Source organism: Mirounga angustirostris, unplaced genomic scaffold (genome assembly GCF_029215605.1).
Source record: "Mirounga angustirostris isolate CCGP_5_RB_7025 unplaced genomic scaffold, mMirAng1.0.hap1 SCAF_5, whole genome shotgun sequence".
Classification (NCBI taxonomy): Eukaryota; Metazoa; Chordata; class Mammalia; order Carnivora; family Phocidae; genus Mirounga; species Mirounga angustirostris.
The window spans coordinates 18,083,735-18,105,056 of record NW_026991713.1 but is presented as its reverse complement, the minus strand read 5'-3'; the positions used below and the strand labels follow the sequence as shown (position 1 = coordinate 18,105,056).

General features: G+C 47.0%; 1 protein-coding gene across 1 annotated transcript in view; it reads left to right on the top strand.

Annotated features, from left to right (window-relative positions):
• Positions 1–21,322, top strand: part of STAB2 (stabilin 2) — a 144,915-nt gene that overhangs the window by 85,200 nt on the left and 38,393 nt on the right. Inside the window, exons 35-46 of the mRNA XM_064590721.1 lie at positions 681–809; positions 1,891–1,947; positions 2,890–2,985; positions 4,767–4,962; positions 6,384–6,479; positions 10,011–10,056; positions 10,899–10,975; positions 13,439–13,564; positions 15,352–15,425; positions 17,075–17,146; positions 20,085–20,204; positions 21,105–21,152. Coding sequence (XP_064446791.1) covers positions 681–809; positions 1,891–1,947; positions 2,890–2,985; positions 4,767–4,962; positions 6,384–6,479; positions 10,011–10,056; positions 10,899–10,975; positions 13,439–13,564; positions 15,352–15,425; positions 17,075–17,146; positions 20,085–20,204; positions 21,105–21,152 — 1,137 coding nt within the window. The remainder of the gene's footprint in view (positions 1–680; positions 810–1,890; positions 1,948–2,889; positions 2,986–4,766; positions 4,963–6,383; positions 6,480–10,010; positions 10,057–10,898; positions 10,976–13,438; positions 13,565–15,351; positions 15,426–17,074; positions 17,147–20,084; positions 20,205–21,104; positions 21,153–21,322) is intronic.

Genomic DNA, 21,322 nt, shown 5'->3' with positions numbered 1-21,322 from the left:
ACAAGTTGCAACTCAGAGTTGAATTTGAGTTTGCAGCATGTAATGCAGAACCTCTGAGCACCTGCCACATACTGGGAAATGATACTATCTGGTGGAACACTTTCCACAAACAAAAACACTTAAAAAATGCTAGTTATTTTTATTCTTAAATACCTGTTGCTTGGCCTTTCTAAGGGTTGCTTACAAACTAACCATAGAGATGTGCTGAAAGACCATTGAGTTCCCTTCTCCATGCCTTGGTTATAGAAGGCATTCAAACCTCCAGGACCACCAATCCACAGCACAGGGAAGCACACCCCATGGAGCCATTTTGCCAATGGGACTCATGTAACAATCATGATTCAGAATTCTTCAAGCAGTCATAAACCAACTAATGTGAGGGGTGGAGAGAAACCTTAGAGATGATCTAGAACAGCCTCTTCTTTTACAAAAGAAGAAATCGAGATTCAGAGAGGAAAAGCAACCGCCCCGAGGTCACACAACAAGATGGTGCCAGATGCAGGACTGTTACTTAGACTCTCCTCCCCAAGAGAGCTCTTTCCACTACAGAGTGCTACCTTCCAGGTGGATACTGGAATATCTCCGAGACTGTTGGGATAGTGATAGCCTCTAATCCCTATCGTTGCTATTTCCCTTGAAATCACTACAATCAAGCTCACATTCAACCCTCTTGTTCACAGCTCTACGTAAATGAGGCCCCGATAAACTACACCAATGCGGCCACTGACAAGGGAGTGATCCATGGCTTGGGGAAAGTTCTGGAAATTCAGAAGAATAGATGTGATAATAACGACACTGCTATTGTACAAGTAAGTTATATCCAAGGCCAATGATGCACCTGTTGGTTTCATTTTTTATAAATTTTTAAGCATAAAGTTCATCTATCAGGACATCTCAATTCGGTTCAAAAACACATTGAGTGAGGATCTCTGATGTATGAAGAAACAGAATCAACTTGACTCTACAAAGATAAATGAGACATGATCCCTGCCCTCAGTGGGCTCACAGTCCAGTGCAATGACTTGTACCTTGGGTGCCTGGGAACTTCCCTGGAGGGTTGTACTGAGCAGGATTCTCAAGCCATAGTCTTCCTCAGTGGGAAACATGCCACGCCTGATGTAGGCGCAGAGAGGGGGGCTAGGGTGCACCTACGGCAGGTATTGGCCAAGCCTGGTCTACTGGGAGAGAAAATAGGGAGCTGCATTATTTCGGTGTAACAGAGGATTCGGTAATGCAGCCTTTTCACTCCAGTCCATGGGATGGTGTAGGATCTTTCCGTAATAGTAATAACTGCTGACATTTGGGGGGCACTTATTATGTGCCAGGCACTGCACATATTTTATATTGTTATAATGGTTTTATACGGGTTAATACACATGTTACATGTATTAATCCGTCCACACAACACCCTACAAAATAGGTACTATTACTATCCCCATTCTACAGATGGGGAAAATGAGCCACAAAGAGGTTAAGGAATGTACCCAGGTTCACAGAACTAGCAAGTGGCAGACAAAGAGTTCAAATCCAGGCAGTCTGGCCCCAGAGCCAGAACCGTGAACGACCGCACTATCCTGTCTGGTGGGGGCCAAGTTAAGAACTAGTCACATTGGCCTCCTCCTGTTCTAGGAACGGGTCACATTTAAAAATTTCTGTCATTCTTAAGTTGTGCTCATTGTTTTATAATAGTGTATATTATCTCCACGCTGAGTCCTCAGCTCCCAGGTGCTCCCAAGGGTTGACCAGATGAACTTCCCTAATATCTTTCTGAGTTTCAATTCTACATCCTAAACCCTTCAGCTCCAAGGTCTGTAAAATACTTGCAGCCTCCCTTTGCACTAAAATTAAGAATGGTGAAATGTTCACTTTGCCTGTCTGTGTTTTACCAAGGGAAAATGTGGCAAGTGTCTCCAGCAGCCAGTTTGCCCGTTTGGAACTAAACAACTAGTAAGTATTTTGTCTGCTTTGATAAAATAGTTTCCAGATTCCAGGAGGTCCAAATTAGAAAATGAACCTCAAAAAAATGAAAGAAAGAAAATGAACCTCAAGCATACCTCATTTTCACTGCCCTCAATTCCTGTACTTGGTTTTAATTTAATTTTACCATCATATGTGCACCTTTCTAAAGTCTTGAATCTTTTTTTGGACCGAAGCATAATTTAATTAATACATAAATAGAAGCTGGGATTCACATCAGTTGATGCACAATACAGGAAGGCATTTTTCACTTTCTACATCTTTCAGTCCCGGAAGCCAGTTGAGGACAAGAGCAAGAAACCTTAGAGAAGGGCAGACTCCATAACCAAAACCACATCCAATCTGGATGAGTTTCACCTGCCTGATTTCCTTTTATAGTTGAACTTACAACTCTCTCTAAGAAACAGATGGCAAACTTGGGAGAAGTTAACATGTCTTTGAATTAATTACCAATGTTTCTTGTAGCTATTTATTGCGAAAGCTACTTCCGATAATGTTCCAATCATTACAAAAAAATAGATGTTTATGCACCTCTCATAGCATGCGAATAAGAATTTCGGATGATACCAATGCTGATTCTCTCACTAGAGTTTAATCTTGTTATTACAGGATAATTTTATCTAATGTACTCTACAATTCTTCCAAACTTGAGTTAGTTTTCTAGACAAAAGTTCTTTTTACAGAGTACCACCTTAAGGTATAATAATTTGGATTTTGCCACCTGTTTGGTTCTGGCAACCAACATTGCGTTTTTGTGTCTTCTTCCTTACAAAGCAGCTCCAAGAAGCAGACCCCCTCCCTTTCCAGAACATTTCAGTGGGAGAAACAGCAATACGTCACCCACCTATTTGCCCTTACAGATTGGAACTTTTCCCTCACCCAAAAGCTGATATAATCATTTCTATTTCATAGGGTGAAGAGATGAGGAGATGTATCTATACCATTTATTTCATGGGCAAGCGAACCCTGTTCATTGGGTGCCGGGCAAAATGCGTGAAAACCATCATTGTGAGTATAACGATTGAATCGCCCTTCCAATTCCTGCAGCAGCATGGGGAAGTTTTATCGTATGTCACACTTTTCAGATGCCTTCACATCTATTCCTTCTGCCTCTCCTCTTCCTCCTCATCATCCTCATTGTCACTGTCATCGTCATGCAAGGTAGCGATGGTAGCAGGAAAACTCAGGACAGCAGGAAACAGGGAAAAGCTGCAATATTCAGTTGCATGGTGAGGAAATTGAAAGACTGGGAGCCTGGGAGGACCTCCTCATTGTCACAACAGGGACGGAGGAGACGGCCAGCTTCCTAAGGAAAGAGAAGGTGCACCTGCTTGTTTAGAAAACAGGACCCCAGAGCTAAGCACATCTGCACTGCTGCTTTGGAATCTGCAGGAAAATTCTTTATAACTTCCTGTCCTGCCTCTTCCCCAGAAGACTAGCCATAGCCTCGGCCTATCCTACAGAAACAAGATGGTTTGGCCCTTAAGCTGCAGAGCTTGGGGCTGCAGAAGATTCTGTGGGGTTTTGGGGTCTTGTTTTCCAGTATCCAGAAATGTTTTATTGGAACACAGCCATGCTCATCCATTTATTTTTTACTGAAGTATAATTAACATACAATGGTATATTCGTTTCACACATACAACACAGTGATTCAATAATTCTATATGTGGAACCTAAAAACAAAACAAAGGAACAAAGAAACAAACCAAAAAAAAAAAAAAAAAAAAACTGAAAAAAAAAAACCAGACTCTTAAACACAGAGAACAAACTGGTGGTTGCCAGAGGGGAAGTGGGGGGGGCAGAGGGGGGACGAGTGAAATAGGTGATAGGGATTGTGAGGTACAAACTTCCAGTTATAAAATAAGACAGAGATGAAAAGTGCGGGCTAGGGAATATAGTCAGTAATCGCGTAGCAATGTTGCCTGGTGACAGATGGGATCTGCACTCATTGTGCTGAGCACTGAGTAATGTAGACGTGCGTGTGTTAGTGCCCTCAAGAATAAAGCCACCTGGGGCGCCTGGGTGGCTCCGTGGGTTAAGCTTCTGTCTTCGGCTCAGGTCATGATTGGGGATCCTGGGATAGAGCTCCCTGCTCCCGGGGAGTTTGCTTCTCCCTCTCCCTCTGCTCCTCCCCGCCCATGCACTCATGCATGCGCGAGCTCTCTCTCTCTCTCACTCTCTCAAATAAATAAACAAATCTTTTTTTAAAAAAAAGAATAAAAGCATCAGTGATGGGGATTAAGGAGTGCACTTATGATGAGCAATGAGTAATATATAGAATTGCTGAATCACTATATTGTATACCTGCAACTAATATATTGTATGTGAACTATACTGGAATTAAAATTAAAAATTTAATTAAAATTTTTTTAAAAAAGAAGAAGAAGAAGAAGAAAGGCAGGCCCAGGCCAAGTGCACAGCCTGTAGGGCTTCCCTAAACTACAAGAGACTCACTTCTAAAATGTTCGAGGCTTCCCCTGCAAAGGCCTCTCCGGGCTCAGCAGCATGGAGATGAGTAACACACCAGGAAGGGGCCGGGGTCCCCACTGGCATCACCTGCATTATTCTTTTCTCTGTTCCTGCTGCCTCCTTTTCCGGTGGTCTTCATCCTAGTCTCTTGCTTGCCTTTTTCCTTTCCCTCTCTCCTGCCTCCCCACTGCATCCTGCCCCTGGCGCCCTCCAGGCACACAGCCCGCCCCGCCAGCTGGATTTCCAGACTGCCACGGGACAGAAGCCACGGAGATGGAGGTGGGGCCTTGTCCCAGCCCAGCCTTGTCCCTCGGTTTCAGACGAGAGCATGCTGTGCGGGCTTCTTTGGTCCCCAGTGCCAGCCCTGCCCTGGGAAAGCCGGGAACGTCTGCTTTGGAAACGGGATCTGCTTGGACGGGGTGAACGGCACGGGTGTGTGTGAGTGTGGAGAGGGCTTCGTGGGCACAGCCTGTGAGACCTGCGCCGAGGGCAAGTACGGCGCCCACTGCGACCAAGGTGTGCACCCTCCTCCCTCCCCACCCAGCATGACCTCCCCACCCACTGTGGGAAAGCAGCGGGGGGCCATCTGTGCCCTAGCTCTGGGGCAAGGCTGGAACCCCACCTCTATTATCATGTGAATTGTGAGAATGTCTGTGTTGTGTAATTTGCATAGAACAGTGTTTTCCAAACATTTTCAATCACTAACTGGACCTGTTCCTTGACCTTCCCCAACCAACCACGTTTCTGTGTTTGCCTGTGCGCACTGATCCTCATGGTTAGCCTCTCAGGTTTGGACATTGCTTGATAGTTTGAAACGCCCGTTTGTGCACGGTATCTGGTTTAATCCACACAGGAACCTTATGTACCCATTTTACAGATGAGTATATTAAGGCAGAGCTGAATGACTTCCCTTAAGGTCACACCTGGTGGGAAGCAGAACTGATGTTTGAATGCATATCTTGCTTGGCTCCAAAGCCTTGCTCTTGAATCATGCAGGCCTTTACCTGAAGATTACTCTATTAATTCACCTTCCCAGTAAGCCACATGCTTTAAGCTGTTTTCACAAAAATCATCATCTGTTTGCATTCTCTGACCTTGTGCCCAAGGACGTACACACACTGGACCTGTTTCTTGACCTTCCCCAACCAACCACGTTTCATTCCAAGGAGGAATTTCCTAATCCATGATGAGAAAACGAGGCGTTTTTTTTTCCTACCCTGAACTAAAAACCATAAGTCGGACCTGACTATCACTGCTTTGTCATCAGCTTTCCAAGCCAGACAAAACCAATATATAATTGAATCACCACAATTGGACCATATAATATATAGTTGCAACTGTAGTGCTGACTCTTTCTGTCATTTGGAAGCATCTTCTGCTTCCAGTTGTGCGGGACTTCCTAACCGGTGATCCGTAGATGACCTTCATGGAGTCTAGCGAAGTCCCAAACCTGAATGCTTTTCCCTGGGGGAAGGCATCCAAGGCTTTTAACCAGTTCTCAGAGGCTCACGGCACTGCTGCGTAACAAAGGAATCGGCTTTTCTATGTTGTAAAAGAAGGCAGTGCTATCCCAGGTTTATATAAACCTAGCGGACAGACCTTAGGGAACAAACATGCTTCCGTCCCAGGGCGTCACACACAACCCTGAGTCCTCCGCTAAGCTTAGCTGAGGACACGCTCACCCTGCTTCCGTCACCAAGCCACAGTGCTACACGTCCCACAACTGTGGTCTCTGTCAAATCATGACCCAACTCGACTCTTCTCCTGTGCCCCCTGCCCTTCCTGTGAATCCAGCCCTCCGTTGAGGACAATGGTGCTCTGGAACCAGGTGGGAGAATGAAGTGCCCTTCATGCGAAGTGCCTCTTCATAGTAAATGATAATGAGTTCCGGAACACAGGCCAGAGGGCTAACAATTTGTGGGCGCTTTTCCACTTAGTGTGTTCTTGTGTCCATGGGAGATGCAACCAAGGACCCTCAGGCGACGGTTCCTGCACCTGTGACCTTGGCTGGCGAGGAGTGAGATGCGACACAGGTAAGGACAAGCCCCTCAGTCCTTATGATGTGTTCTGAGCCTCGCTTCCCAGCAGCTACCTTTCTGTCTTCCTAAAATAGAAAGACAGCTTTAGGGGGGGCCTGGGTGGCTCAGTCTATTAAGCGTCTGCCTTCGGCTCAGGTCATGATCTTGGGGTTCTGGGATGGAGCCCCATGTCGGGCTCCCTGCTCAGTAGGGCATCTGTCTCTCCCTCTCCCTCTACCCCCCACCACTTGTTGTCTCCCTCTCTCTCACTCCCATCTCCCTCTCAAGTAAATAAATAAAATCTTTAAAAAGAAAAAAAGAAATGACACCTTTATTACCTCCTTTGGCAACCAAAGTAGCTCCTACTTGCCACAAAAAGTTTGTAAAATAAAGAAAAGCAGGGGCGCCTGCGTGGCTCAGTCGGTTGAGCGTCTGACTCTTGATTTTGGCTCAGGTCATGATCTCGGGGTCCTGAGATCGAGCCCTTCACCAACTGGCCCTCACCAGCAGCAAGGGGTCTGCTTGAGATTCTCTTCCTCTCCCTCTCTGCCCATCCCCTTGTTCATGCTCACTCTCTCTCTCTCCCTCAAACAAATAATAAATCTTTTAAAAAAGAAAAGAAAAGCAGAAAGAGAAAAATAAGAAATACATTCCCACAGCAGGAACAAACTATCATTAATATTTTACATTAGCCTGGGCGCCTGGGTGGCTCAGTTGGTTAAGCGACTGCCTTCGGCTCAGGTCATGATCCTGGAGTCCCTGGATCGAGTCCCGCATTGGGCTCGCTACTCGGCGGGGAGTCTGCTTCTCCCTCTGACCCTCCCGACCTTCCCCCCTCTCATGCTCTCTCTCTCTCAGTCTCTCTCTCAAATAAATAAATAAAATCTTAAAAAAAAAATATTTTACATTAGCCTTCCAACCTTTTTCTAGGCATGTGTGGCTGAGACTGCGCTCTGCACAGTGTTACAGACTACTTTTTCATTTCACGATATGTCATGGATATATTTCCATGTGAATAAATATCAGTAAATATCATTTTTAATTTTCATATACTATTCCATTATATGACTATACCACACTCTGTAAAACCAATTCTCTATTGTCATCATAATGCTGCAATGAATGTCGCATGTATACATCTCCCACATTTGTCTAACTTACTCATTCACTGATATTTCTCGAGATAGGACTTCTGAGTCAGAGGTTGGCACTTTGGGGGAAGGGTTCGCTCTTTACTGCCAAGTTGTCCTTCAGAGAATATATCCATTTAATTTCCCACTAACAGGATCTGAACAGACCCATTTCCCCCAACCCCACCACACGGCACTGATGTTTCTTTTTTTCTTTAAGATTTATTTATTTGAGAGAGAGAGAGAGAGCATGCAGGGGAGAAGGGGCAGAAGGAGAGGGAGAGAAAAACTTAAGCAGACTCCCCACTAAGCACAGAGCCCAACACAGGGCTCGCGCCAAGGACCCTGAGATCATGATCTGAGCCGAAACCAAGAGTCAGACGCTTAACCAACTGCACCACCCAGGCTCCCCTGCACCGATGTTTCTTAATGTGCTCCAGGGGTGGACCTCCAGGCTCACTCTTCCTGCTTTCCTTACTGGGAAGAAAGACCCAGCCTACCCCCACCTGCTCACCCAATCTAGAAGCCATCGGCGTGGCCTTCACGCCTTCCACTCCTGCTCCCTCACTCCCTCACTAGCATGTCTACCTTATTCTAACCTCCTCATCCCCTCCTGCTGCTCAGCTCCCAGCAGGAGACTTGTGATCTGCCCCTCTGCCCCCTGTCCCAGCTTCTTCAATTGCATCCTCCACATGGTGGCCGGAGAGAACTTTCCAAAACACAGATGTCTTAGTTCGGGCTGCTATAACAAATACTGTAGACGAGATGGCTTATAAGCAACAGAAATTTCTCTCTCACAGTTCTGGACGCTGGAAGTCTGAGAGTAGGGACCAGCACTGTCTGGTTCTGGTGGGAATCCTCTTCTGGGTGGCAGACTGCCAATTTCTCGTGTCCTCACACGGCAGAAGAGGCCAGGGTTCTCTCTGGGATCTCTTTTACAAAAGCACCAATCCCATTCGTGAGCACTCCGCCTTTATGACCTGACCATCTCCAAAGGCCCAACCCCAATACCATCACACTGGAGATTAGGTTTCAGCATATGGATTTGGGGGGGAAAGAGGACACAAACATTCAGCCTATAACCATAGGTAAGACCATATTTCCCACCCCCTCCCAGGACTTGACAACCTGCTATGGTTCTTCATTGACTCCAGGAGAAAGTTCATCGCCTGCAAGAGAAACAGCTTAGCAGGGTGGAGTACAAGGCTCTTCACCAATTGGCCCTCACCCAGTTTTCCAGGCTGGTCTCCGTGCACACCCTGCACAAGGAGCTTCCAGCCTAGAAATGGAAATAAATGTTCAATAGTGTTCAAAAACTAGTGGCATGAGAGCACAGAGGAGAGAGCCTCTAGACTAGAGCGAGGAAGAGAACTCCTTTGTTTGGGGCAAACGCCCCACTCCCAAGCGCATGGTAGACATCACTGAGGCCAGACAGGGGCATCACATCTTGCTCAAAAGAGCACAGCATGTCGCCACTGCCTACTCACTGAAGTTGGCTCGAAGGTTTAGAGCTCATTTCAGAGAGGAGGACCTAAAAGATGATTGGAATTTCAGTGGATAGAGAATGGAGAGAGAAGGGATTTCCAGGCTCAAGGAAGAGCATACATAAAGGCACAAAATCGCATTGCATCCATTCCAGCCTGCTGGAGCCTCTCACTGTTCGCTCTGACACGAAACGGACCGCTTTGACGGTCAAGTCTCTCCTTCTGGACCTTCTACGTGACTCGGCCAGCTCTGATGAGATTCTATCCCAAAGGCTCTTAACACGCGCATCTTTCCCAGAGGGTACTCTTTCTTCGTCTCTAATGCTTTCTTTCTGGATCCTCCCCTGCTGGGAAGTATCTGTTAGCTGGGTGTCCAAGGGCAAGAGCCTATGCTCTTCCAGGACATTTAGGAATGAATGGAGCTCATAGATAATAGGGACCTGCCGTGTGCCTGCCTGGCCCTGGGTTATTTTTGCATATGCGAAAGAAAAAAAAAGTTTAATATTAGTTATAATTGGGTTTTGCTTGTTTATATCACTCTGTAATAAAATGATGAAAAACTAGAAAGAATAAGGAATGTAAGAAATATAAATGAAAGTAAAAAATCAGGCCCCAGTGAGGAACATGCATCAACATCCAGACCTTGAGGGAAGAGACTGTGTTTCACTCTCCTTGATTTTGCCGTGTGGCACGGAGCCTGGCACACAGTGGACAACTCCATCGGTATATTTGACCTTCCAGTTTGGCTCTGAGCTTCCTGGCAGCCCACGCAAAAAAGGATTTACAAGGTCCCAGAGTTTTACATGGTTCACATGATGCGTATCATTACTTCCGAGGAATTAAATCTTTTCTTACCACCAGGTACTCAAAGAAAGTTCTTGAGGTAGGTTTAGTATGAAAGGACTGACCCAGCAATTGGTTCTCTTTCTCAGAGATCACGAAAGACGGCTGCAATGGGATGTGCCACACCAGTGCCAGGTGCGTACCTCGGAGCTTTCTTTGGGGGTGATGCAAAGGGGATCCTTTCCTAAGAGCGTCCACCTCGGGGTAATCGTTTCCTGAGACCATTTTGGAAGAGTTAGGATAAAATTAAGTATGAAATGAAAATTCCCTCTGAAAAGGCCACCATCACCTTGCCAGATGCAGCCTTTTAAACAAGCTGCCCCCTGAGTTACCTGGCCTGTTGGCAAAAATGCCAGTTGTTACCCCCAGTTCAAGCCACGGGGACTCTTTCATAGAAGCCAAGGATAGGCAGTGCACCTGACCTTCATCCAACCTTTCTCCTGCCGCCAAGCCTTACTTGTTCAGACTTCAGCTTCATACTGCTAACTCCCAGAGGGGCTTCGTGGTTCATTAGTTAGCCCAGTAACTGGGCTTAGATCTGAATTCAAATCAGCCTCTGTCCATTTCATTGTCTGCATGACCTTGAGTCAATTACTTTATGCTTCTAAGCCTCAGTTTCTCCATCTATAAAATGGGACTAATAATATCTGCTCGTTAGGGCTATTGGATATTGTGTAGGTTCTACAAAGTAATGTGCAAAGCACAGCTCCAAGTACATAAGTGGCTCTCTAAAGATTGGTAGCTATCCCGCCTATCCCTGGGCCGATGCTTGCATGTGCACACCTGCAGTTTTAGCTGTCCCTGGCGGGGCTGTGCTAGGAATGGCCTCTCCTTCCACCGCTTAGGCAAGACCTGTGAGTGCCACATGGGAGCAGGAGCTGGGTGCTGGGGAAGAAGGGGGTGGTGTTATATGGTTTTTGTTTTTTGTGTTTTGTTTTTTTTCTTTCACAAATAGCACTTGCCCCTTCTCATTGCAGCTGCCTTCTCAATCCGGACGGCACAGCCTCGTGCAAATGCGCAGCAGGATTCCAAGGGAATGGAACGGTGTGCACAGGCAAGCGAGGAAGGGGTCTGCTGGGGGACACGAGGCTAGCATGAGCTGTTGAGAGGTCTGTGTTCCTGCAGACTGGCTGGGCAGCCGCTACCAGCCGCTGAGAGTGAACTGGATGTAACAGGACAACTGATTGGGCCCCGGGGCAAGAAAACTATTGTTCACGGACCGGGCATGTGTTGGCTTAGGAATGGGTGGGTCAGTTGCACCTGTTTTCGTCTCCAAACAGCGGTTCACGGCCTTGACCGTGATTGAAATCACCTGGAGAACTTTAACAACACTGGATTGATTGACCTAGGGTGTGGCCCAGGCGTGGGGACTCTGGAGTGGGCCAGGGGCTTGAATCCCAGTTCTTCCTCCTCCTACCCACGTGGCTTTGGGTGGGTCTCTTACCTGCTCTGAGCCCCCTCAGCTCACTTATGAAGTAAACAAAACTGTGTCCCCTGCAGAGTGGTTTGGGGATGAAATGACCTGTCTGTACAAGGGCAGAATGAGACAGCAGTTTAAAGTAGCCCTGGCATCAGACTCTCCCGGGTTCGAGTCTAAGTTCTTATCATTTGTGCTACCTTGGGAAAGTTGCTTGACTGATCTTTGCATCATTTTTTTATCTGTAAGTTGTAGGCAATAAGAGAATCTCCCTCACTGAACTGTTGGGTAATAACCTGGATTAATCCCCGTGAGGTGCTCAGAACAACCCTGGCACAGAGCACACTCAATAAATGCAAGCTAATATTCTTACAGGGCCCACCACACATTTGGTGCTAGAAAAATGGAAACACTTAGCATCATTTTTCTCTTATGCACCTTGTCCAGGCAGGCTTCGGTCCAGATGATAGTGGAGCTGGACAATGAACCTACCAGCCTGCTTTCTAGACCATCTCACCCTGTGGATTCTCCCAGCATGGAGGCACCCTGAGCCAGGCCCCAGATGTTTCCTGCAGTAGCATGTGCTCAGTATACCAGGGAAAACAACTGGGAAGAGACAATAACTATAACGTTTCTCTTGCCCTCTGTTTTTAGGAAAAACTGTGAAAGCAGAAGACACAAGTTAATAGAACAGACAACATTTCTATAACACTTTCATATACATGATCAGATGGGAGTCTCTAAACCTGTAAACAAAACTCGATAGGTGGACCCCAAGGTTCATATTAACTAAGCGGCTTGTCCAAGGTCACAGCGTGGGACTCCAAGTGGATCTGGGTCTTTGATCTACTTTGAATTAATTTGAGTACATGTTGTGAGGCCGAGGTCCAAGTTCATGTTTTTGTATGTGAAGATCCAATTGTCTCAGTATCATTTGTTGAAAAGATTAATCTTTCCCCCATTGAAATGTGTTGGCATCTTTGTGGAAAACCGGTTGACCTTAGATGTATGGGTTTATTTCTGGACTCTCAATTCTATTCCATATATAGATGTCCTTTATCAGGTTAAGGAAGTTTCCTTTTATTCCTTGCCTGTTGAGTTTTTATTATTAAAGGCATGCAATTTTATCAAATGCTTTTGTTCCTTCTATTGAGATGATCATGTGGTTTTGTCTTTAATTCTCTTGATATGCAATAGTACATTAACTGACTTTTAAATGTTAAACCACCTTGCAGGGATGCCTGGGTGGCTCAGTCAGTTAAGCTCTGCCTTCGGCTCGGGTCGTGATCCTGGTGTCCTGGGATCGAGTCCAGCACTGGGCTCCTTGCTCTGCGGGAGCCTGCTTCTCCCTCTGCCTCTGCGTCTCCCCCCACCCCCACTGCTCACTCTCTCTCTCTCTCTCTCTCTCAAATAAATAAATAAAATCTTTTAAAAAATAAATGAATAAACCACCTTGCATTCCTCAAAATTCCCCCTTGGTGGTGGCATGTAATTCTTGTTATATATTGCCGAATTTGATTTACAAACATTTTCCTGAGGGTGTCTGTGTTTAGGTTCGCAAAGGATACTGGTCTGTAATTTTCTTGTGCGGCCTCTGCCTGGCTTTGGCAGCAGCATGGTACTGACTCATAAAATGAATTGGGAAGTTCTCTCCCCTCTTCCAGCTTTTGGAAGAGTTTGTGAAAATTTGCTATCTATCCTTCTTTAAATGTTTGGTAGAATTCACCAGGGACGACCTCTGGTGCTTTGTGTTCTTTTGAACTATTCATATTGAATCCAGTGCCTGACATTTTGAGGTATCTTCCATTTCTCACTCGAGTAAAAACACGTCACTGGTTTCTTTTTTAAAGATTTTATTTATTTATTTGACAGAGAGAGAGACAACGAGAGGGAACACAAGCAGGGGGAGCGGGAGAGGGAGAAGCAGGCTTCCCGCCGAGCAGGGAGCCCGATGCGGGGCTCGATCCCAGGAACCCGGGATCATGACCTGAGCCGAAGGCAGAGGCTTAACGACTGAGCCACCCAGGCGCCCCTCATCACTGTTTCTTTTCCCCCCATCTCCCTCCTGCTCTGCTTGGCGTCGCCCCCTCTCTCCTACAGCCATCAACGCCTGTGAGACCAGCAACGGAGGTTGTTCTGCCCGGGCTGACTGCAGGAGAACCACCCCCGGGAGCCGGCGGTGTGTGTGTCGGGCAGGCCACACGGGCGATGGCATCGTGTGCCTCGGTAGGTTCCGTCTGTCTCGGTAGGTCCCTCGCTGTCCAGTGGCCACGGTTCAAGAATCAGAGTCCTGGCCAGTGGTCCTCTTATTAGGACCTGCCACTGCTGGAGTTATCTTTAAGTGTACCTGGGCAGGAAGGCATGAGGGCGTGAAAATGTGACCGCAGTGATGGCCAAAAATCACCTGGGAAGGAGGAAAGGGAGAGACTTGTTCCAGTTAAACATTATGGTGGTGACTGAATTTTTTTTAACACTTATTAGTTCTTTTTTTTTTTTTTACACAATAGCACATTCTCCCTGTAGAAAAATTAGAGAATGCATATATGCTGGGAGAGAATATTCTGGAAGTAACCACCCTTCCTATTGTCCTATCACTCCAGTTTGCTATGTAGACACATACTTCTTTGAATGAAAATTCTGTTATGATACATAATGTTTACTATGCCTAGCAATATGGAAGAACAACTCTCTCTGAAAATAAGTATACCTCCAAATCATTATCTTCATGGCTACACACTGTTCTACTCTAAAGGCATGCCGTAGTAGTTGTCTGACTTTTAACATTTTCGTTGTAAAAAAAAAAAAAAAAAAATTCACACAGAAGCATTGCAAGAATAGTACAAAAGCAGGTCCACTTGCTTTTTACCTGGATTCACTATTGTTGATGTATTGCTCCATTTGCTTTATCATTTGCCCTCTCTATGTCTGTACACATTTTTCCTAAACCATTTGAGAGTGAACTATATATATGATACTCCCTTTACCCTTAAATACTTGGGCATATTAGAGAATAGGGGTGAATTCTTGCATACCCGCAGCAGTTAGCAACTTAAGTCAATTTACTACTGATATGATACGTTTGTCTAATTGCCATTTGTATTCTAATTTTGTCCCCTGACCCCATAACATAATGTCGTTTCGGCATTTTTTCCTCTAGAGGAGGATCCAGGTTAGGGATGGGCATCGTATTTGGCTGCCGTGTCTCTTTAGTCTCCTTGAATCGTGGAGGATTCTCCAGCCTTGCTTTGTCTTTTATGACATTGACATTTTGGAAGAAGACAGTCCACCTCCCCAACTTTGTTTTACATTGCATGTCCTTCATGTGGGGTTTATCTGATGTTTGTTCATGATTATATTGAGATGATGCATTCCAGACCCGATATCACAGGAGCGATAATGCATCCTGCTCAGGATATCACACCGGAGGCTCGTGATTTCCAGCCGCCTCTCATCTGTGATGTGAATTTTGACCACTTGGCCAAGGTGCTATCTGATTTCTCCACGGTACTGTTGCTTTTCCCCCAGTGCTACTAAGAAGCAGTCAATGGGGAGATACTTGAGCACCCAGCAAAGATCCTGTTCCTCATCAAAGTGTCCTCCTAGATGGAGAATCTATTGATGATTCTTCCCTGAAGCAATTATATTGTGATAGTTACAAGTGACTTTTTTAATTCCTAAATTTCTTCCTTCATAGCATGTTGGATTGGACTCCGAGATTCTATTATTTCAGGTCCTTGGCTGAAAATGCTCATATTCATTCAGGAGAGGGACAGGTGCAAGCCCACAGACTATGCTTCTGCTGGCAAAGTCCCGTCCCAGAAGAGGTGACTTTGAGAAAAGAATCTGGACCTGCCCTTTTGGGTTACTTCTGCCTCAGAGTTGTTGGAAAACTGAATCACACTTGGACATCTGCTTGCCTTGTTCAGTTCGCCATCCTGCCTCCTTCCTCAAGATGTCTTTACTTGGAAATGAGGCTTGATTTTCATGCCACATATTGGCTTTTTGTTTTAAAGAGATCAACCCATGTTTGGAGAACAATGGTGGCTGTCACAAGAACGCAGAGTGCACACAGACGGGACCCAACCAGGTGAGCTTCCCCGCCTCCCAGGCCCTCAGTTTTCCTAGCGGCAAATTCCTGGGCCCTCAGACCCAGGCCTGAGAGACAGGCGCTGAGAACAGACCTGTGGACACCAGCAGCAGAAGCAAACACCGTAGGGGGAAATTCTGAACGAATTCCCCAAGAGGCCATTCTGTGGGAATGAGAACTGGTGGGGGTGAGGGGACAAAGAGTTCTTGGGAGAAGGGGCTTCCTGTGTGGGGAGACATAGACGGCTGCCAACACAACATGGTTTCAGAAACACCTGGAAAGTTTCCAACAATGCTCTCCTTTCTTTCGGCTTTCTGATGTCCAGAATCCCACACTTTCTCTTTGGCTTGAGGCCCTGAAATGCATGTGCCACAGCAGAAGATCGTGTTCTTGGGCCTTCTGTCAGTCGTTCATTCCCTAACATGGCGAACCTTGCAGCTGAAACTAGCGTTAACGAGGAAATTACCTGTATCAGAAACTGGATGATGAAGTCAAGTCCCCAGGGAATGTTCTAGGGACTTTGTTGAGCCCCAAACCTCAGTGCCAGGTATCCCATTAGGCAGAACAAGCAGGTGGCTCAATTGCCCAAAAATAAGAAAAAAAAGAAAAACCACACTTCTTTTAAAGAAGTGTGTGTGTGTGTGTGTGTGTGTTTGCACATATAACCTTGGAAAAACCCAGCACAATTAGACATATTTGGGGGTTCAGCTCTTGCCACTGAGTTCTTATTTCAAACCACATATGGAATAAGGAAAACCTAGAAACGTTGTGCTGCTCAGGGCCTCTCCAAATCCTCCTCCAGACCTAGAAGGCAGTGAGAGGGACACAGGGTTGATCACTGAGACAGGATATTAGCCCAGGAGGGGCGGCTGGGGGGTGTCTTGATAAAGGTTTGGGGCCGAGGTCCGGGCCCATAATGAAGGAAGAGGCAGAGGAGTGAACACCTGCCATTGGACCCTGGCTCACCCTGCCAACGAGTTCTGGTTCCAACAAGTAGACATGAAACCGGAAAAGCCGCCTCTGGTGGACACATGAGGAGCAGGTGCCCTTTCTTCTGGGTGCACGGCTTAGTAACTAGAGCGGAGCTGGGTTTCAGCCCCACTCACTCCCATGCAGAGCGCCAGGGAAATGAGGATGAAGTAGACAGTCCCAGCTTCCTGCAGACAGTGTCCCCTCCCTCAACTTCAAGCCCCCACTGACTTCCTTGGCCAGTGGGTCTGACGGATTGTTTTCCCATGTGCCACCCATGTGGCTCTAAAGCTGGCCTCCAGCAGCTCCCAGCGCGGGCACCTCGGGGCGGAGCGTGGGTGGAGATGCACAAGAACGCGGTGGAGATGCCAGTGGGCCGTAGCTTAGCTTCCTTGCCACTGAGCCTTTACCAACCAAGGTGACAAAAGAGGTGAGTGCCAAGGAGGCAAGGGACCAACTAAGGTAACAGTGTTTTAAAAGAATAAAGTCTCCTGTGTAGGCAATCCCAGTGCTACTGTGAAGTGTGCTGAAATGTAAAATGACAATTATCAATCTAGGAAAGATCTTACCTATACCAAATATAGACTCTTGTGGCATTACCGTTACCATAACAGAACTGGAACGCGAGAGCCAGCAGAATCTCCCTGTGAAATAACCCATTTCCCTCCCCTCCCGGACAGGCGGTCTGTAACTGTTTGCCCAAATACACTGGAGATGGGAAGGTCTGCACGCTCATCAACACCTGCTTAACCGTGAGTATGGTTCTGGGGCCGGTGCCCTCAGCGGACAGGCCTGGGGTGCCTCCGACCCCCCTTCTGGGGCGTGGCACACAGAGGAGCCTCCTTCAGAGAGGCTTCTGGGCCGTGAGGCTCATCTATCCCTCATGTTCCAGTTGTAGCTGGAGAAACTCCATTCTCTGCCTCTGTCTTCACATGGCCTTCACCTCTATGTAGGAGTCTTCTCCTCTAGTAAGGACTCCTGTGGACTCCACCTGCTTCATCTAGGATGCTCTCATCGCAAGATCCTTATTTATATCTGCAAGGACTCTCTAAACAAGGTCACACTCAGAGACGCCAGGACTTAGGGCATGGGCAGACCTATATAGAGAGCAAGCACCCAGCATAGTCAGAACTTGAACCCACATCTGTCCCACTCAAAGGCTGCGCCCTGGATCACTTTTCGGGTGCTTGTTCCTCCCACGAGGCAGCGAGCCCCAGAGGAGGACCAGTCTCTGCACCTTACTTCCCTTCTCCATATCACCAGCCTCCAGCCGTGGGCATGAGAACAGCACAGATGCCACGTAATTAAAGTCCTTCCTCTCCAAGCTCCATCCTGACTGTCCCCTTGTGTTAGTCTGGCAAATGCCTCAGGGGAACACGTCCCCACGTAAAGTGATTGCAGAAAGTGGGGTGCTGGGATATGGAACTGTTAGGGCCAGACCCATGGCCAGCTTTATTTCCACAGCTATTCTTCAATGATCCTCTCCATCTGTCTGTCTGTCTGTCTGTTTTGTAATGGCCACCTTGTCTTGGCAACTCACGCAATGAACAGACATGCACCTGAGACTCAGGTACAAGAGTCATTAACTCATGGCCCCTGCACCCATGACCGCCATCACCCACTGGATTCTTTTCAAGAAGAAGGGAAGTTTGTTTCTTATTTTAATACTCGAATAGTATTAAAGCATGTTTTTCTGCTGCTGAGTATGATCCAATAGAGAGAAGGAAACTGGTACTGAGGGAGAGAAGTAGATTGTTACAGGAGGAAGGTCCAGGAGTGGATGAGGGGAAAGGGACCCGGAGCTTACAGCTGAGCCTCCAAGAGGAGCGGGGGCAGTGGTAGGTAGGCAGACAGGTAGTTGGTTAGTTGGTGAGTCAGGCAGTTAGTCAATCAGTTAGTCAGCCAGTTACATTCATGGCCCTTAGTGTGAATTAGCTTGAAAATGTCTGTGTCTGACCATTCTAACTAAATTGTGAGTCCCACGAGGACAGAGACCACTAAAATTCCTACCTATCCGGTGGGAAACCTCATACAGGATGACACACATCTAGGTCGATGGGCATTCCCTAGATACCAGGCACCATTTTAGGCACTGGGAGTTCATCCGTGACCAAGAGGCGAAGTCTCTTCCCTTCAAGAGTTTACACTAAGGGGGAAGAGACGGACACTTGGTGTGCAAGCGACTGGTCAGTCAGTTGTCAGTTTATTTGTTAAATAAGGAAAGTAGAGTTGGTGACCAGGCCCAGGCAGGTGGTGGGCGTCAGGGCAGGCAGATGGGCTGGTCCCTGTGTCTATTTTCTCCATAAGGTATGAGGTGAGTTCGTCCGCTGGGAGTGAGGGCCAGAGGTTGAGAGTTGCAGGGAGGAATGAAGGAGTGACGTGTCTTCTCCAGGGAGAGAGAAGGTAAATGCACTCGAAGAGTAGGCAGTGTCGGTGTGTGTGATAACTTTGTTGGGAGTCTGCACAGCGACACCCCGCCCATCCGGCTGGGCCCAGGGGCAGCGGTGTGCCAAGCCCTGCTGTGGGCGGCTGGGCCAGGGCCGAGTGGGGAGCCGGGGCGACTGGGCCCAGTGAGCGGGCAGGAATGTGGGTGAGAAAGAAGTTGGCTCAAAGGAGGGGAGGCCCCTGTGGGTCAAAGGAGGCTGGAGCCGCATTGGAAGAGGTGAGTTGAGATGATAAAAGCTGGTGGTCAGAGAGAGAGGGATGTTGAAACAGAGCTCTCAGGAGCGTCCACTTTAATGTTGGGACAAAGTCAAGGGTGGTCCGGCGGTGGTGGCGGAGGAAGAGTGGGGGCAGGTATGGTGGAGACCACTGGCAGGGATGTTGATGATGACGACAGGTGTGGAGGGAAAGCCGGTGATCCAGGCACCACGGCTAGGACCGAAGAAGAATGGGTGATCATGGATTCCATGTTGCAGAAGGCAGCTTTCTTGGAGAGCTCACTGAGCTGTGTCAGCTTGAGGCAGGAATCCGGGACAGTAAGTCCCTCCCGAACCCGAATATCATGGTCCACAAAGACTTTGGGAACAATGGTTAGTGGAAAGGAAGATTTTACAGCCGGCCTTCAAGTCTCTTGACCTCCTTCTTTGTCAACCCCATCAGTGTTCTTTCTCCTGAGTTCATATTTTTTCCCCACTTCAAAACTTGGCTTAGGCTGCCGAGTCCTTCTTGGTGTTCCATGGATGTCAGCTTTGAACCGTACTTTGCTTTGTTTCTATTTTAGGTCTCTGTCCCATCTTCCACAGTTTTTAAGCTCTTTGTGGACAAGGACAGTGTGTTCTATCTATTTTATACCCACTGCCTTCTGGCTGACAACTGTTACCTTGACTATTATGAAATCAGAATTTAAGCATAAAGCTGGGAATTGTCAGACAAGATTGGTGCCTTTCTGGCCAACCCCCAGGTGCTAAGAAATTTTCCATGTGGCACCTCTGGGCTTGTCTACATATGGCTGGAAATCTGCTCGGTTGGACCCGAGCATCTTGGGATACAAGGCTATGTGAATAAATGGCCCTTACAACTCTAGGGAGTTGAAAGGGAAGTTCAGGAAAGGGGCAAATCATGCCAACAAGTCTGTTAGAGAATGAGTAAAAAACTAAATTTCAGTACAGAATTACTTGGTGAATACTGGCAGAGCTGGGAAACAAACTGATCTGATTCCTATCCCCCACCCCTTGGAAATTTGACCAGAGAAACGGCGGCTGTAGTGAATTTGCTATCTGCAATCACACTGGGCCAGAAGAACGGACGTGTACTTGCAAGCCCAACTACATTGGGGATGGGTTTACCTGCCGTGGCAACATCTACCAGGTAAGGAAAGGCATGTTTCCATAAAGTAAACCCTACATCCCTCACTGCGCTAAGAATCCAGGTTACCCAAGGGAAGGTGCAAGAGTTTTGTAACTTAGAAAACTCTACAAAAATGGGAAAGACTGTTCATATATAAATTGGCAATGCGAAGGGATTTTATCGACCCATGGGAATTCTCAGATCGATGGTTCTAGAGTCAGAAGCACCTGGGTTTGAATTCAACTCCGCCAATTAGAAATGTGGCATTGGGCAATAACGTCACCTCTCTACACATCAGCTTTCTAATCCATTAAAAAAAACATACTAATGGTACCAAGCCCATCGGGTTGTTATCAGAAATAATGTATGTAACTGGCACAGAGCACACAGTAACTCCAACGCATTACCATGATGTGGTTGCTGTTGGAGCGGATGGGTGTGTGTGTGCACGTGAGGATCTCTACTGGGCGCAGTGGACGACGGAGTGTAACACTTGTAGATTTCTACCCCTTTATCAAGTGAACGTTCTGTTATTTGGCTTAAAGAGGGACTAGAGCATTCTGGCTAATCAAATATTCTTGTTAATGGAGAACTGAAATCTGCCATAAACCCATAACTGATTTTTTTTAAATATTTGAACTCTTAAAAATGCTCCTAAAGCTCAGCTGCTTCTGGACCTTTCTTTGATAAATCAGATGGTGACTCCAGAAAGGTTTTGGAACTCACAGCATGTCCCCGTAGTCGTTCTGAACATCAATGGAAGCCTGTAGATGGGGTTTGAAAAAGGACCATCAGGGCAGATTTCCAGTTGAAAGTATAGGAGAGACTCTCAACCTTAGAGAAATTGTCCTGTGACAACCCTGGATGATTCTTGCATATAATCCCAGACATGAAGTGGCCCTGCCCTGTCTTTGTTTCCAGGAGCTTCCCAAGAACCCAAAAACGTCCCAGTACTTCTTCCAGTTGCTGGTAAGTACATGTGTGTCTGTCTCTAGCTGTAGGACTTGGGTCTCCAGCCAGATCCGAGGAAACTAGCTAGCCTCTGGAGCTGGTGAAGGGAGAAGAAAGTCTGGGAGCATGGATTTCTGAAATAAGGTCCCTGTTGGTCATTTGTGGACTTCTCAGGCCTCAGGTAGGCA